This window comes from Ctenopharyngodon idella, chromosome 10, assembly GCF_019924925.1.
Source record: "Ctenopharyngodon idella isolate HZGC_01 chromosome 10, HZGC01, whole genome shotgun sequence".
Lineage (NCBI taxonomy): Eukaryota > Metazoa > Chordata > Actinopteri > Cypriniformes > Xenocyprididae > Ctenopharyngodon > Ctenopharyngodon idella.
The window spans coordinates 49,940,234-49,957,661 of NC_067229.1; the positions used below are offsets into that span (position 1 = coordinate 49,940,234).

Sequence of the window (17,428 nt, forward strand, 5' to 3'; positions counted from 1 at the left end):
CTGCTGGTGTGATGAGAGAGTTATTCTGAGATTGGACACCTGGTGGCGCCAAAACCATCCATTACAGAAACTGCAACTGCGTCATTAACTTATAAAACTGATGCAGACGTTATTATATTAATATTTCAGTTGTTTTATTTGGTCATTTCTTATTTAAGTTATTAATATTAATCTAATACAATATGCAAGATGATTTAAACTGCACAATTATTGTAGTCATCTCAAATAATCAATCAATAATTGGCCTGATTACTTTTGACACAACCTGTTTATCACATAGATTTGAATATGATTATTTGTACAAAATACAAAGATAAAGAAAATATATTGCTTTTTTGGAATACATGAAGTGCATTAAACACAAATAGATTTATTAAAAATATAATTTATTTAATTATAAAAATATAATTTTATTATATTCATATTTCAGTTATTTTATTTGGTTAGGGTTATTATTTCAGTAATATTTTATTATAATTTTGAAATCAAACTTCTGTAGATTAGCAGATATTATATTATATTAGAACTAAAGCAGTGAATCGTCATTAAAATATTCACACAGTTCCATCATGAAGACATTATTGAGCATCATTTACAGTGAATCTGACTGCGTGTGCTGTTATGTGACGATCCTTCAGCTCTTCATCTGTCCTGATGAATGAGTGTGTGTGTGTGTGTGTGTGTGTGTGTGTGTGTCAGTATTCAGTGAGATGTTTCACAGTGACGGTGAGAATCTCAGTGTGTCCGTGTCAAAGATCGCAGGTCTTCCCACGTCCTGCGATGCTGCTAATGAACACACACTCACACACACACACACACTCACACACACACACACACACTTCTGCTAGCACAGACCCGTGTGTGTCAGCATGTTCAGACCCGAAAGAGGAATTCCAGAGTTCCACAACCATCATCATGAAACGCTTGATTATGTGACGCCACCCTGAACACACACTGATTCATGAGTCTGATTCACCTGTGTGACCCCAGATCAGCGCTTCCCAACAACTCTATCCCAAGGCCACGACATTAAGGATCAGAATCAGTTATCCCAATATCTGGCCCGTTAAATATTTTATGGCTCGGCATAACTAGAAAAAAGTTCATTCGTGTTCTGGGCGTTTGTTTTTTGGCTAAAAGAGTCACAGACGCGCATTATTGTGAAGTTTAGTGGAGCAACTGTTAGGAAGGATCTAAATAAGTTAAAGTTCATTTATATCTACCTGAAGAACAAAATTTATTTTAATTGCCTCAGGAAAGTATGAGCAAGAGTGATAGTTACGGCTGACTTAGCAAACACAGTGTGTGTGTGTGTGTGTGTGTTGTTGGGGAATTCCCTGCGCTGATGCCTCTCTCTCACACACACACACACACACCCGTTAGTTACTGCTTCTCACCTTAATAGGTAAAACCCTGCTGAGCGTCTGTACAGGAAGTCAGAGGCCCATGTTTGCTGATTTAATGAGTTCTGCTGTATGTCATAAAGGCTCATAAACGCAGTTGTGTGTGTCTGTGTTTACTCTAACATTATCTCACAGATAAATCATTAACACAAACAGCCTGCAAATCAGCGACTTCATTCATATCTGCCTGAATCCTGATCGAATCAGTAAGCATGTTCTTCTTCACATGCGTCAGTCTGACCGCACTGAACATCCATGATCCTCTGCTGCCGTTTCAACACGCCCGGCGCAATAAACCCCGCGGGAAACTCGCGTGTGTCTCAGATTGCGCAAATGTTCTCCGAGCAACAGTGTTGTGGTTTTCATAGTTTCGCTGTTGTATCTGAACAGAGGAAGTTGCAGCGTCTTCAAGGCCGTCCTGCGAATATAACATGATCTCTGCAACTACATTCCTGTCTTACAAACATAAACTGCTCTGAGATCAGATCTCAACGACAGGGTGATCAGAAACGAACACTGACTGACTCTAACATGTAAATCTACATGCGTTCATGTGAGGATCTCAGTCAGGTTAAGTGTGTGTGTGTGTGTGTGTGTGTGTGTGTTGTGAAGGAGCGCCTTGACTCCTCCTCCAGCCGAACTGACGGTAAGTGACGCTCCAGTAAGACATTTCCCAAGAAACACAAACAATCCTGCGCTGTCAATCATTTGCTGTGTTTTGTCTCAGGCTCGTTCAGCAGGTCCGGCGCTGCGATCAGACGTGCTGATAATGTGTGTGTGGGTGTTTAGCGGAGGCGGATTCAGATACCTGTGAGAGGATCGGCCTGTCGACACATTACTGCTCATGTGTGAGTCTGACTGAGGCAGCAGCTGCGAGATCAAACAGCAGAGATGTGCTCGCAACGCCGAGATCATGGTTTGATCCAGTGGCGGTTCTACACTGGGCGAAACCCCCTTCGAAGTTGAAAAACACACAATAACTTTTTGGGTTTTAGGATTTTTTAAACCAAAATTTGTATAAAGATGATTCTCAACTATGTTATGAAAGATATAATGGAATGAATTGATACACCATTTTACTTTATGCAATATGTGGGTAAAATGATCATAAATTAATATTCCCATTCAATGCAATGTATCTAATTTGCATATTAATGTGTTCTTGGAGCAAAATTTAATAAAAAAAAAAAAAAGTGTAATAATTGGAGTAATAATTGGCAACATTTTAATAATAATATCTAATATTTCATAGGAATATTGATGTATAATTTATTTCCATATTCACTCTACAGTGAACATCAATCAATGCCCTGTTCTGTAACAGAAAGTCATTTTTTTATTTGAAACCCCATAACGTTTTGACATAACGTCTGAGATGTTGGCTTATGAAATACAATTTGAAAAGTAGTCCGATTTAAATTATGACACAGATTTGAAAATTCCATTGGCTAATTACAGGGTTAACCCAACTGATGGAAATAAATAATAACTGAACTTGTAACAGTTTTGTTGCAAAGCACAATATTATGGTGAAATTAGATCTCGTGTTTGTTGAGTTAAAACCGAATTATTGTTGTATAAGCACAGCAAGCATCATAGCAAAAAGGCTAACAAACTGAAGAGTTATACTCACCAACTAACATTAGCCCTTCATTCATGACATGGAGACCTGATGAAGACCTGCTGGTCGAAACGTTGCATTGTTTAATACATTTTTTATTGGAGCAGTTATTTTCAGTGTGCGGACTTCACATTTCTTTTTCATATGGAGACCGTAATAATCATACAGAGAGAACATAGTTGCATACCTTTATCTTTTGCTTGTTTCTCCTCTTCTTCTTTTCTTTTTTTTCTAAATTGGGCACCTGATGGCTTTGACCTTTTCCTGTCCATCTCTGTGTTTAATTGGCACTCGACAATCAACAGATTTCCCATCACCCCAACACTGTCACTCACAACCAGAAGTCAAGACAAAACCATTTCACCCTGCTGACCACATAATTGATTTGTATTACCTATTTTTACTAGCCATATCACACAATTCAGAAAAACAAAAATGTGCAGGAACTATAGGCCTGTATTTATAATATGAAATGTGCGTTATTTGGAAGAAAGTCGAGGTGTGACTGACTTTAGCCCACTAATTCCATTAGAGTATTGCTCTATACAGTGGATTGATAGATATATATTAGTGCTGTCAAATCGATCAATCACAACATGTCTGACATAAACTTTTTATATATATATATATATATATATATATATATATATATAATTTTTTTTTTTTTTTTTTTTTTTACGGAGCCCTGCACGACATGCAAGAAAAAAAGTAAATTGTGCACACGCTTTAACAAAACGAGGGAACGAAATAGCAAGTCGTGAGCGTGATTTAGTAAATTGAGGGAACGAAATAGCAAGTTGTGCGCACAATTTAGCAAAACGAGGGAACAAAATAGCAAGTCGTGCGCACAATTTAGCAAAACGAGGGAACTAAATAGCAAGTCGTGCGCGCGATTTAGTAAATCGAGGGAACTAAATAGCAAGTCATTCGCGCGATTTAGCAAAACGAGGGAACGAAATAGCAAGTCGTGCGCGCGATTTAGCAAAACGAGGGAACAAAATAGCAAGTCGTGCGCGTGATTTAGTAAATCGAGGGAACGAAATAGCAAGTCGTGCGCGTGATTTAGTAAATCGAGGGAACGAAATAGCAAGTCGTGCGCGCGATTTAGTAAATCGAGGGAACGAAATAGCAAGTCGTGCGCGCGATTTAGCAAAACGAGGGAACTAAATAGCAAGTCGTGCGCGCGATTTAGTAAATCGAGGGAACTAAATAGCAAGTCGTTCGTGCGATTTAGCAAAACGAGGGAACGAAATAGCAAGTCGTGCGCGCGATTTAGCAAATCGAGGGAACTAAATAGCAAGTCGTGCACGCGATTTAGCAAAACGAGGGAACAAAATAGTAAGTCGTGCGCGCGATTTAGCAAACGAGGGACCGAAATAGTAAATTGTGCGCACGCTTTAGCAAACGAGGGATCGGAATAGCAAGTCGTGCGCAAAACTACAATTGTAGTATATATACTGAAACTAAAACCATATAAAAACTGTCACTTTAAAATAAAATAATAAATATAGAAAAAAAACTGAAACATTTTATTTCAGCTAGTTGCAAAGGCAACATTTCTCCTTAAGTTTTCCTTGATGTACTAAAATAACCAAAAGTAAAATAAAACATTTTTTTTTTTTTAAATCTAATAAAAAAACTGACAAAAATACACAACAAAATTACTAAAACTTTAACTAAAATTAAAATGCTATATAATAGTAATTTTTATTGTTATACTGTAGCCTATACTTCTTTTTCTGGTCATTACTTTGTTGTGACATAATGCTTTTGAAATACTGTAAACACAATTATGCATCATGACCATGAGTTTTGCACAAACGCTGCTTATGAAAACATAAAAATCTTGTTTCAGCAGCTGATGTCTGATTCTCTGTAATAATGATCTTCTGTGTTTTCCTGCTCAGTGAAATAAAGAAATAAAGTCTCGCAGGACTTGCTTCAGTGTTTTAATGAAATGCAGCTCGGTTTCCATGGCAGCGTGACGTCAGGCCACTTTAACGACAGGCTTTTATTACATTGTGTGTGTGTGTGTGTGTGTGTGTGTGTCCGCTGGGCTTCTCCAAACAACGCTCATAATCATTTATAACCACAACCACAATGAGCTTGAAGAGAACTTCTCAGAATCACTCATGAGTCACTGATGAACATGAGTACAGTAGACAGCTGTCTGACTTTACAGTTGATCATTAAACGGTTCACTTCACCCAAAAATACACATTCTGTTATCATTTACTCCCCCTCATATCATTCCAAACATGTATGACTTTATATAGAAACAGAAATGTTGAAGAACATTGAGGTCTAAAAACAACATTTAACCTTCTTGTATGAGGGCCCCCCCCCCCTAAATAAAATACAGACATTTTTCAAAATATCTTCTTTTCTGTTGAACAGAAGAAATAAAGTCATACAGGTTTGGAACGACATGAGGGTTAGTACATGACGTCAGAATGATCATTTTTGGGTGAACTGTCTCTTTAAGGCCTGTCCTGTTTTTAATAACGGTCGTTTGGCGGACAGTCACGCGCGTTTAACGGCTTGCAGACGGAGGGATTCATCTTCATATGGAGAAAGAGAGAGACAGGTATGCAGACAGACAGACAGCACGAGTAAACTGATGAACGATCCTCGTGTTCCTGACGGCGCTGTTACTGTCCATTAGAGGGACGTTTATGGACGTGTGTGAGTTTAAAACTTTATTGCCTCACCTTCATAAGGGCTTTCAGCCCGGGTTGTCGTCGTTCTAAATCGTGCTTTTTTACCCCAGGTGGAGAAACGTTTCACAATTGTAATTTAAAATCCCGGTAGGTTTAAAATATAGATTTCCCTCGATTCCCATTTTGGCGCTCTTTAATGTCTGGCGACAGATCGCTGTAGCGCCTCAGTTCAACTCTTTACTACAGTAAATAAACATGAATAAACTTAAGAAGGAATGTTGAAAGATAAAGAACAACTTACTGAAATGATTCATGTCTCATGTAATCAATCAATCAGTGTTTCAACCGCAGAAAGACGTCAATAAAACAGCTTGAGAACAGTATCACGTGACGTCACATTTACCTCAGAAAAGCCATTCAATGACCATAAATTTCGAGAGAGCGGGGTTTTGATAAAAACAATTATTTCATTAAAAAGTTATTATTATAACGTTATTATTTTTATTATTATAAAACTTTTTTTAAACAATTTTTTTTAAATGTTCCTATACAAATCAGTTGTTTTTTTTTCCTTGAGAAAAATTGGCATGAAGGCTATGTATCTAATATATATCCAAATTAATCAGTATTGATTTGTGTCAGTACCCAGATCTAGTTAGCACCACTTTTAACCCGGGGTTATGAAACCCTGCTGATATTCACGAACAGTCACGGAAACGCCGCATGTCGAATGAACGATCGCTTCAGTGTTGGAGAGAAAAAATGTCAAATGGTGATGATGGAAAACACGTCAATTAGAGTAAAGAAGAGTTTTATTCTTAAAACTGATAGTCTAAAAACTTTATAATATATATATATTGCAAATATGCAAATAGGATGGAGGAGTTTAGGAATGTAGTATGATGAATAGCCAGGATTAATTGTTAACCCCAGATATATTATGAGCAGTGTGAATCAAGATAACCCAGGTTAACTAGTTTGAGTGTGAAAAGCTCTTGTTATTCAGTTATACATCTACAGAATGTGTCCAATATTTCTTTGAGTTTTTTTTTTATGAAATACATAGTAATTATAGTATACAAATGATAGTATGTTTATATTAGAATTATATTAAATATATGGTTGTTTAGTTAAGTGCTTGTGCATGAGGTGTTTTTAGCTGTTTCATCATTAGATTTAGTTAGTTAAAAATGCTGCAAAACTGGTTACTGAACAGATAAATCAGTTTCGTTCTGTGTTTGTATGCTGATAATCATCTCTCATGATGTTTGTGTGATGATGTTTGTAATCGGAGGAGCACACATTAAAGTTCACTTTCAAATGAAAATTACCCCAAGCTTTACTCACCCTCAAACCATCCTATGTGACTTTCTTCTTTCTGATGAACACAATCAGAGTTACATTAATAAATATCCTGACGCATCCGAGCTTTATAATGGCAGTGAACAGTATGAAAGTTGAGTATGAGCTGAAGAAAGAGTCCCATCCACATCCATCCATCATAAACGTACTCCACACGGCTCCGGGGGTTAATAAAGGCCTTCTGAAACCGCCTTCCGTATTCAGCTTAGAAGAAAGAGTAAAACTCTCGCAGTTCATAAAGCGTACTCTACGTCCTACACCTTCCCTATTCAACTTACGGAAAAAGCTTAATTGACGCGACGCCAGTTCGTTTTTTTTCGTACGTTGAATACGGAAGGCGTTCTGGCGGAAGCTGGATATTTTACTTCATAACTTGTTAAATATGGATATTTTTCTTGCACAAACGCATCGCTTCACTTCGGAAGGCCTTTATTAACCCCCGGAGCCGTGTGGAGTACGATTATGATGGATGGATGTGGCTTGAGGGTGAGTAAAGCTTGGGGTAATTTTCATTTGAAAGTGAACTAATCCACACACTCATACACACAGCATCAGTGAAGTGTGTGTGTGAAGGTCAAATGCTGTGTATCGAGAGCATCAGTTGAGTGTTGACTCAGCTGTGTGTGTTTAATGTCTGAGAGTTAAACACACTGAACGAGAAGCTTCTGTGCTTCTTCTAATGCAGGCGTCTCAAGATGAAAACGACTGAAAATAAAACAAAACCAAATTTAAAATAAGCTCAAAATCAAGATTTACCCCCTGAACCGCAAAAAAATATTATCCTCCTTTACAAAGTCTTGTTTTTGTGCTCTACTAGAACAGCTTTGCATGCATTATTTTCCTCATATTCTCCATTGTTCAGCTCCTCTCTTCCCAGTCTGTCAGTAACGCTCTGTTTAGTTCCTGTCTCTATGAAGCCCCTCCTCCTGAAAAGCACAATGTGCTCTGATTGGTCGGCTGAAGCAGTGTGTTGTGATTGGTCAAGCGCTTCGAGTGTTTTTGGGAAAATACCATAACCGCCAAGTTTCAACACACTACTAACTAACTCAACCAGGCCCCGCCCCTTATAATGCCTTGGGCGGGAATTATTTACATATTAACTTGGGATTATATGTACTTATTGAATAATGTTGTTCCTTGGAGTCAGAAAGGTTGAGAACCGCTGATCTAATCTCGTTTAATCAGTCAAACATCTCAAACACACTTAGTTCAGAGAGAAAACGGCTCCACACGTCACCTCATTTAACAAGAATTTATTTGTTGTGTTTCACAGAGATATTATACTGTTCAGTGTGTTAATGACATAAAGATACACGTCTGGACAGATTCTCATGAGTCAGACGCCTCACACACACACACACACACACACACACATTCCTGCTGAACATGTTTCCACCGGCGTAAATCACTCGGTTCAGAGGACGTTCAGCACAAACATCACTGGTTTGACTAATAAAGGTTTGATAATCAAGACTGAATCAGAAGTCACTCCCTAGAAACACTTCAACTTATTAATAAATCTCTCGTTCGTAGATCATCTGTAAATAAACCTGCTCTGAAGAGCAACTGTATATATAAAAACAATCAAATACACACATATAAACACTTACATATGCAGTGATGAATCATCACATGAATTCTGTATAAATTATGAGAATAATAATCATCTCCCTCAGCGAACAGGAAACGTTCTGGCAAGGTTCTCTCAAAGTTAAACAAACGTTCTCCCAGTAACGTTAATAGAACCTTCGTTCAACGTTATCTGGTCTTTAAATTAAATGTTCCCTTAATGCTCACATAACAAAAAAACATTTTTAAAACATTTAAAAAATAGACATTTTGAATGTTGAGAGAAATAACGTTTTCATAACTTAAGCAAACGTTAGAAAAACATTCTCAGACCTCATTTTTGTCAGCTGGGTCTACAGTAACGCAGATATAAATGTACAGCATCAATTTACAGACAAACAGTCGTTCTGATCCTGAAAGTGGCGTGAGAACAGAACGAGACATTCATCGCTGTACGAAACAAAAGCAAACATTCACTGACGATTACAGCGGGTTTATGTTCTGCACCAGAAAACATGCAGTTTACTGTGCTGAGATTCCTTAACTTTGGTAAACAAACGTAAACATTCAGACGTCAAATCTCCACGTCCCTTTGGCCTGAGCGAAAATAAATCAACAGTCCATAATAACACCTCCATAGACCAGCTATATTCTCAAATAAATAAACATTAAATCATCTCATGTACAATCGTTTCTACTGAAACGCTCACAAAATATACAAGAATATGAGGAAAAACAGAAGCAGATCCAGGACCAATCGATATCGGATATAAATCAAAGCAAAATCAAAGTTCAGAATGATTGTTAATAATGCTCTCTCCTTCTGAAAGGCAACCTGATGTGATTTCAAACCGGAAAATCCTGCTCTCAATTAAAAAGCTCTGATTCTCAAACACAGGAACATCTCAGATAAGGCAATCCCGGCCGTGTCCTTACATCAGAAATTAAACTCTCTCAGTGTCCAAGGCTCCCGTCTCGCGCCTCTTCATTAATCTACATTATTACAGGAATCACCTGGTTCAGAGAACACAGTGTCAAATGATCAGATCCAGAGTGAAAGTGTTCTCAGCTGACCGCAGACTGAAGAACCGCAGCGAGAAACGCGCTCAACATACGGCCGTTCAACACAAACAGAGACCTTCGGAGAGGTCTGCACCACGACTTCGGAGGGTTCGGCTCTCGCTTCAGTCCTCGGTGTCCGGCTGGACTCCCAGCATGCTGTGCAGCTCCTCCACCGTGTAGCCCAGCAGATTCTGCAGGTCGCAGACGAAGCGGTAGACGTAACGCTTCCCCGACGTCTTGTGGATGATGTTCTTGTCGTAGTAGTAGCGCAGGCCTCGACTCAGCTTCTCGTAGTTCATCTTCGGCTTGTTTTTCCTCTTTCCCCAGCGACGGGCCACCTGAGGATCACAGCGGTGTTAGAGCACCCATCAAAACATGATAGCTTCAGAAAAGAGATCTTTTATAGGGGTTTTACACTGGGGTTCAGGGGAAACGTTTACAGAAAAGCTGTGATAAAAAATGTAAAAATAAGATTCAAATAAATTATTAAATGAATTTGATTAAAAAAAAAAGAAATACAATTTTATTTAAATAAATAATAAATTAATGCATTAGATTAAAAATAATTGACTAAAACAAATCCATTTTTATTTAAATAAATTAATAAATAAAAACTTTGATTAAAATAAATAAAATTTGACTGAAATAAATACATTTGATCAAACTAAAAAAAACTTGATTAAAATAAATAAAAAAAAGAAAAGCAGTGTAACTAAAAAAATAAATAAAATTAAATTTGATTAAAATTAAACTATTAAAAAATATAAATATTTAAATAAATAATTAAATAATACATTAATGCATTAGATTAATTTTATTTGATTAAAGTAAATAAGTAATAAAGTAATACATTTGATTAAATTAATTAAAAAAATGTATTTAAAATACATTTCGTAAAACTAAATAAATAAAATTTGATTAAATTATATAAAAATGTATTTAAAATTAAAATTATTTTAAAATTAGTAATAAGAAAAGCAAGTGTAACTAAATAAAATGATTAAAAAGACTAAAATAAATAAAATTGTATATAAATAAATAATAAATTAGCACATTTGATTAAAATAATTTGTTAAAATACATCTAACAGTACTACAGTACTACAGTGAGAAGAAAAAACAATGAAAAACACATTCATAATACTATCATAACTGCCTATTAAATGTTAGGAGGGGGTTTCTCATAATTGTAAAGTAACTCACCTCGTCGGGGTCGGTGAGTTTGAACTCCCAGCCGTCGCCCGTCCAGCTGATGATGCTCTGACAGTTCGTATCGGTCAACAGCTCCAGAAGGAACTGCCACAGCTGAATGGGGCCACTTCCTGTTGAGCATCAATGACACGCAGGTTAAAGTCGAAGTCACAATAGTCTTTCCTTCCCTATTGTGACTTTAAATGACTTCAAATTTTCTCCCATGAAAATGTCACCTACTATTATGTGTTGGTTTTGCCCATTTTTAGTTTAAATCAGGTATTGCTTTACACAAACACTGCAACTGTGGGACTGTTTTAGTCAGAATCATCTGTACTAATGAAACGCACCGGTGAATCCAGCGAGCACCGCGGCAGGGATGACGGGTTTGCCCTGCTCCAGCGGCTCGTTCCTCTCCTGAACGTAGTCTTTGAAGGACAGTCCCTGTTTGCCCAGGCCCAGCGGAGCCGCTCCGAACTCCTCCTCAAAGCTGTCGTAGGACGGGACGCGCTGGGCGTCAGCGAGGGACGAATGGCTTCCCCAGGAGCGCAGGACGCACTCGGAGCCCTCCGCGTTCTCCACGCTCTCCACCGACGTCTGCTCACGTGACGAGACTGTAGAGAAAACGAGCGTTTGGTTACTACACACACTCCGTACATCAACTCGCTGTGACGACCAGTGTTGAGAAAGTTACTTTGAAAGTAATGCCTTACAATATTGTGTTACTCCCTAAAAAAAGTAACTAATTATGTTACTTAAGTTACTTTTTGTTACTTTTTCCTCACCTGGATGAGACTCGATCTCTTGCAGGTGTTTTATTTTACTGAGAAGTTCTTTTTTGCAATTGTTTAACAAACGGCCTATATAACACACTATATATACCTACTGTACAGCTCTTTATTGAACTTTACTCGTTACTTTACTCTGTACTTCAAAAAGTAATCTGATTATGTAAATGCACGTTACTTGTAATGAGTTACTTTACTCGTTACTTCAAAAAGTAATCTGATTACGTAATGCACGTTACTTGTAAAGCGTTATCCCCAACACTGATGACAACGGATGTGTGATATCTGACCTGCTGTATTGAGACGCTGAGCAGCTTTAGCGCCGGAGAACTCCTGACTCATATAGCTGACGCTGACGGTGCTGAGCTGAGGTTTGGGATACATGGAGAGCTCCTGACCGGACGCCAACAGGGCCGAATCATCAGAAACCTCGAAGAGCTCTCGGAGGAGACTGCTGCGACTATCAGGAACCTTCAAAGTACATTCCTCCAGACTGAGACCTTCAGACACAAACACACATCACACTGTAGTCTGATTACAAGATCGGTGTTGAAGATTCATTCAGAGTGATGGAAATCAGTGCATTACAACATACTGACTGACATACAGACGCAGTGATCGTAACACTTACTGCTGGAGCTGCTGCTCGTCCAGCCGCACTCAGACGGCCGACTCAAGACTTTAACCTCGTCTCCCTCCTGACAAGCTGCAGAAGAGCACATCGAATCAAACATCAGCTCCTGCATTACATCAAATCTAAATGTCTGCGACGAGAACGCTCCGTTACCTCTCATCATCTGCTCCAGATGTTCCCACAGAATATCGCCCACGAAATCTGGAGCCAGATCCAGGAATCCGTCCTTTCCCAGGTCGCACAGCTCCTGTCCGCCCATGTCGAACTTAAAGAAGTTGATGTTGGTCAGACTGAACTCTCCAGACGCCCAGAACAGCCACTGCGACACATGCTGTTTGGTCCACTTACGCGGGTCTACAGGAGAGAGATGATTACAAACACATTCATCTTCAAAACAAACACGTCATCAGTGTTCAGGAGAAGGATGGAGACTCACTGTTGGAAATGCCGCAGATGCGCTGGACCTTAGAGAAGCCGTTAAAGCTGTCCTTCAGCGCCTGACTCACCACGGCTTTACTGCAGGGCGTCAGCAGAGGCACCGAACACACGCCAGCATCTGAAACACACACACACAGGAGACCATTGGAGATCTGTTGTGAAGTTACAGGACATGTTGGCCAGTAATGCTTGTTATTTACCCTGAGAGAAGCAGTCCAGGCCGGACGGGACCTCCTGCGCCGCCTGCTCCTCCTCTACCGGATAGAAGCCCGAGAACAGAGACATGGGGTCTTCATACATCTCGAACGCTGCCTGACGCTGAGAAAGCAAAACAAGTTGTTTTTTAGCCTGCTAAAGTCACCAAATCAACAGTTCTTGTACTTTTGTGGAATATTGCAGTGTTTATTCTACATGATTTAATTATTGTTTTAAATTCATGTCCCTTATAATCTTGAATCAAAGGTATTCATTTGTGACAGGAGAATTCATCAAAACATTTCACCGGTGGATATTTTTGGTAAAGCACCTGAAAAAAATCTCACAGGAACCTCAATTTTTGTGATATGAACTTCAAATTTGGAACACAACTTTGGTTAGATGTGTGGCTTTGATTTTCTTGAGGCCAAATTATTTTGTAAAAACAATATTTTTGTATAAAATATAAAATGTTTAGTTCAGTTAAGTTTCTTGAACTTTACTCATTACTTCAAAAAGTAATCTGATTAGGTAATGTGTTACTTCAAAAAATTTATCTGATTACGTAATACACATTACTTGTCATGCGTTACTTTACTCGTTACTTCAGCTTTAAACTTGGTTAGATGTGTGGCATTGATTTTCTTGAGGCCAAATTATTTTGTAAAAAATATATATTTTTGTATAAAATATAAAATGTTTAGTTCAGTAATTTTGCTTTACAGTAAACTTAAACTTCTATAACTTATTTACACTTTCATTTTTGAAGTGCTTTCACTTCAGCAATAGTGTCTCCTTTTAAAAGAGACCAAACTTAGGTTTGTATTCCAAAGCATTTATAATCTATGCTTAAAAAGGGGGGTGAACGGGTTAAAAGATGATATCTATCACACACACACACACACACACATAAACTTCAGCCAGCTAAACTCTTTATTATTGAGTTCAGACCAGCACAGGCAGGAAAAACCCAGAGGACACGCCCTTACGCATGACATCATCACTACAGCTAATTATCTGCCTGTGAGAGCCGCTCCACCAATAGAAGCGCACGACCATATATGGCCTTCCTGTTCCGCGCCAGCGAGAGTTGCGTGGGCGAACCCGAGCTGACCTCCAATGACTTTACAGCAGCCCTTCTGTCGACCAATCAGATCGCAGCACAGACCGGGCGCTGATCTAATCGAGTCTACTTAAACACGCAGATGTGTGTGAGATAAACGAGCACATCTGGGAGTGTCTAATATCGCGTACACAAACCTGGCACACTACATCTGAAATATAATAATATAATGTATAAATATATACTTCTCTCACCTTCAGTGTGTTTCTAAATCCAGTTAAAATAGGCTCCATGCTGCACATTGAGACCTGAGAAAGCAAGAAAACATTCATGATCAAACAAATACATATTATTATTATTATTATCATCATAATCATTAGCTTATTCTTCCAGAGATCTAACTTAAAATCAAAATAAAGTGCGTCATTTTAAAGTTTAACTAGATTAATGTCTGATCAGAAGTGAATCTGTGGATAAAAAGTTTCCCGCGAGTCGATCGTGAATGTGATTCATGATTCATGACTCAGTGATGATCGAGCAGTATAGAATGTGATTCAGCTTCATATACATTATATAACACATTACAATACTTGATTTAGTCATTATCTAAATCAGATTATTCATGTACATTTCACATCACAACTGCAGAATCAAAATACATAGAAAGACAATAAACAGAACAGACAATATATAGAATCATAATCATAATAATAATAAAAGAATGAACAGAATCAAACTGCTGTCTGTAAATCATGTTAATGTCTGATATTGAAATATTGTCGTATTAATCAGTTTAATGCTACTGACCTGTTGAATTCTCGCAGAAATAGATGAACTAAATCCGATGTGAATGTGCTGCAGTTTGTTTTATCCCTCTGATCGATCGATTACAGTCCTGATATATCGATCGATGCCGCTCGTCAGTGTCGTGTTATATATATATGTGTGAGTCTATGGGTTAGTCAGCGCGTTTAGGTTGAGTCTCGACTGTGCGCGTGAGTGAATCTTCAGCGTTTATGAGCGAGTTCAGCGCGCGCGCTCACGGATGATGATGATGGGAGGGACCAAAGGAACAACAGGGGCGCGCGCACAGGAGCCAGTGCTGTAGTGTCCAAAACTAACTTTATGACTGTGATATTATCTGTACTTGATATTATCTGTACGTGCATTATTTAATTAAAAACAGGGAGAACGAGCTGGAAAAACAACTCAAGTTGTGATGTTGCTTATAAAAATTGCAATTTTACATTTTTAATAAATAATAATTATTATTAATAAAGTATAAAGATTAAACGAATCATTAAATATAGTAATACTACAGTATAATTGTACTGTAAGATAAGAAAATCAAGTATTTAATAATAATAATAATAATTTTATACTACAGAGCAACAGTAAAATTACAATATGTAAAACCATAGAGCGTTTATTTTGATGAAAACCGCAGGGACTGTCAAAGCCTTCTGTCCTCACACATAAATGAATAACATCACAGATGACTTAAAGGGAAAGTTCGCCCAAAAATGAAAATTCTCCATATTCTCCATACTTTAGATATTTCTAAAAATCATTCTAACGGCACACCTGTAACGATAACAATATCACTGGAATCACTTTCAAACAATTTTTTCCAGCTGATGAACGATAAAAACATTGACAGCCAATCAGAATCCAGCCTTCTTTAACGAGCTCGAGCATTTAAAGTGACAGACGACAAAACTGAGAATAAACAGAACGATATGGATGCTAATATAGTTATCGTTATAGTTTATAGTTCTCGGTGTGAACGGGCCTTTACTCTGTTCATTTGCATATAAGTATAGATAGAGACAGACGAGACAGACAGGTTTTGTGTAAGTGTAGGGTTGAGTGTGTAAGGACTCGTTCACACAGAACAGCAGGAATCACACCTTCATCTCGTTCAGTGTTTACCGGCAGTTTCCTCCCACACGCACTAATTATTCATTGTGACCGCAGATGATCTCCTGCTATTGTCTTCTCAAAGCCTCCTGAGAATCATGACAATCACTGCTTCTTATTGGCATCGATGAAGAACATCCAAGGAGTCTCTCCATCGCACAAAAGCTTCTTTATAGGGGAAAAGGTTCTTTAGATTATCAAGAAGTAAAATGGTTGTTTTGAGAAGTGATCACTAAAGGTTCTTTGGGGAACCCAAAATGGTTCTTCTGTGATATCACTGTGAAAACACTCTTTTGGAACCTTTATTTTTAAGTGTGAACGTTCATGAACACCGGCCAGCTCTCATATTAGTTTAATAAATCACAAGCACAGATCCTGCAGAGATATTTGACATTCTGAAGCGAGTGTTTGTCATCTTCATGACTCACAAAATAACATTCATTTACAGCATGACAAAAGAACGCATATGAACTCTGGGTAAATTGGTTCATTTTAAGCCAGCCATATAGTAATTTTTAAAAAACAATCTCTGGGTTTGTTCATTTTCAATCCAACTTGGGTTGTTTTTAACCCAGCATTGTTTACAGTGTTTTCAAAGTAATTGTCTAGAATTGAACTAAAAGCACATGGTTTACTGATCAAAACTGATGAACTGTAGTCCTAACATGCAAAATGATCTATTCAGATATTAAAATCTGTCAGACATGCATGTTTATTCCATAAATATCAATGACATGGAATGATTATGATGTCTGCTAAACTGGCAAATGTTGACTTTATGACTTTAAATATAAAAACAGCATGTTATTTACGCTGTAATGCATTCTGGGTAACCAGCTAACAAAATATGTTCTACACTCTAAAAAATGCTGGGCTGTTTCAACCCAAATTTGGGTCAAATATGGACAAACCCAACCGCTGGGTTAAAATATAGGCTATATAAAAGGATGAGGATACCTGCTGCACTGGGAAAAGTAAGAAGCTTCCCTCAAACTGTAAAATGTCAGTTTTAGTTCAGATCTCAAAGTCTGTGTTTGGAAACGGCTGTTAAATGCGTGTGACATCATCGTCAGGTTGATGATTCTCCAGTGTTCACGCATGATCTTATTTCCTCACAGGAATATGTGTTTGTTGTTGTTTTGCCGCAGTGAAGCAGTATCACTGATATCTGAAGATCAACTTCTCACAGTGTCCTGCTTTCCATCGCATTGACTGTTGCTTAGCAACCTGTGGCCTTCGTCTCGTGTCCATGTGTGAAAACACTCTCCACACACACACACACACACACACACACACAAGTAACCTTTTCTTGCTCTCGCCAACCATAAAGTCCTTTGAATGTGAATGTTATGACGAGCAGAATCTTTTTCTCTAATCGCAGGTATCCATGGACACTGAATGTTTGTTAGGTGCTCATATTCATATTCATAACGCCTGAAGAGGTCAAGGAGAGAGAGAAATACAAACAAACAAACTGCAAACACATAATTCTGCTCCAGACGTGCTGAACATCAGTGAATGTT

General features: G+C 38.0%; 1 protein-coding gene across 1 annotated transcript; it reads right to left on the reverse strand.

Annotated features, from left to right (window-relative positions):
- Positions 1-8,284: 8,284 nt before the first annotated feature.
- ets2 (v-ets avian erythroblastosis virus E26 oncogene homolog 2) lies at positions 8,285-15,027 on the reverse strand. The gene is made up of 10 exons (XM_051911474.1): positions 14,793-15,027; positions 14,240-14,293; positions 12,928-13,045; positions 12,726-12,845; positions 12,443-12,643; positions 12,287-12,361; positions 11,946-12,155; positions 11,218-11,481; positions 10,880-10,998; positions 8,285-10,015 (listed from the first exon to the last, which is right to left on the reverse strand). Exons 2-10 carry the CDS (start codon positions 14,285-14,287, stop codon positions 9,800-9,802), a joined length of 1,371 nt encoding a protein of 456 aa, XP_051767434.1. The 5' UTR covers positions 14,288-14,293; positions 14,793-15,027; the 3' UTR covers positions 8,285-9,799.
- Between the last annotated feature and the right edge of the window lie 2,401 nt (positions 15,028-17,428).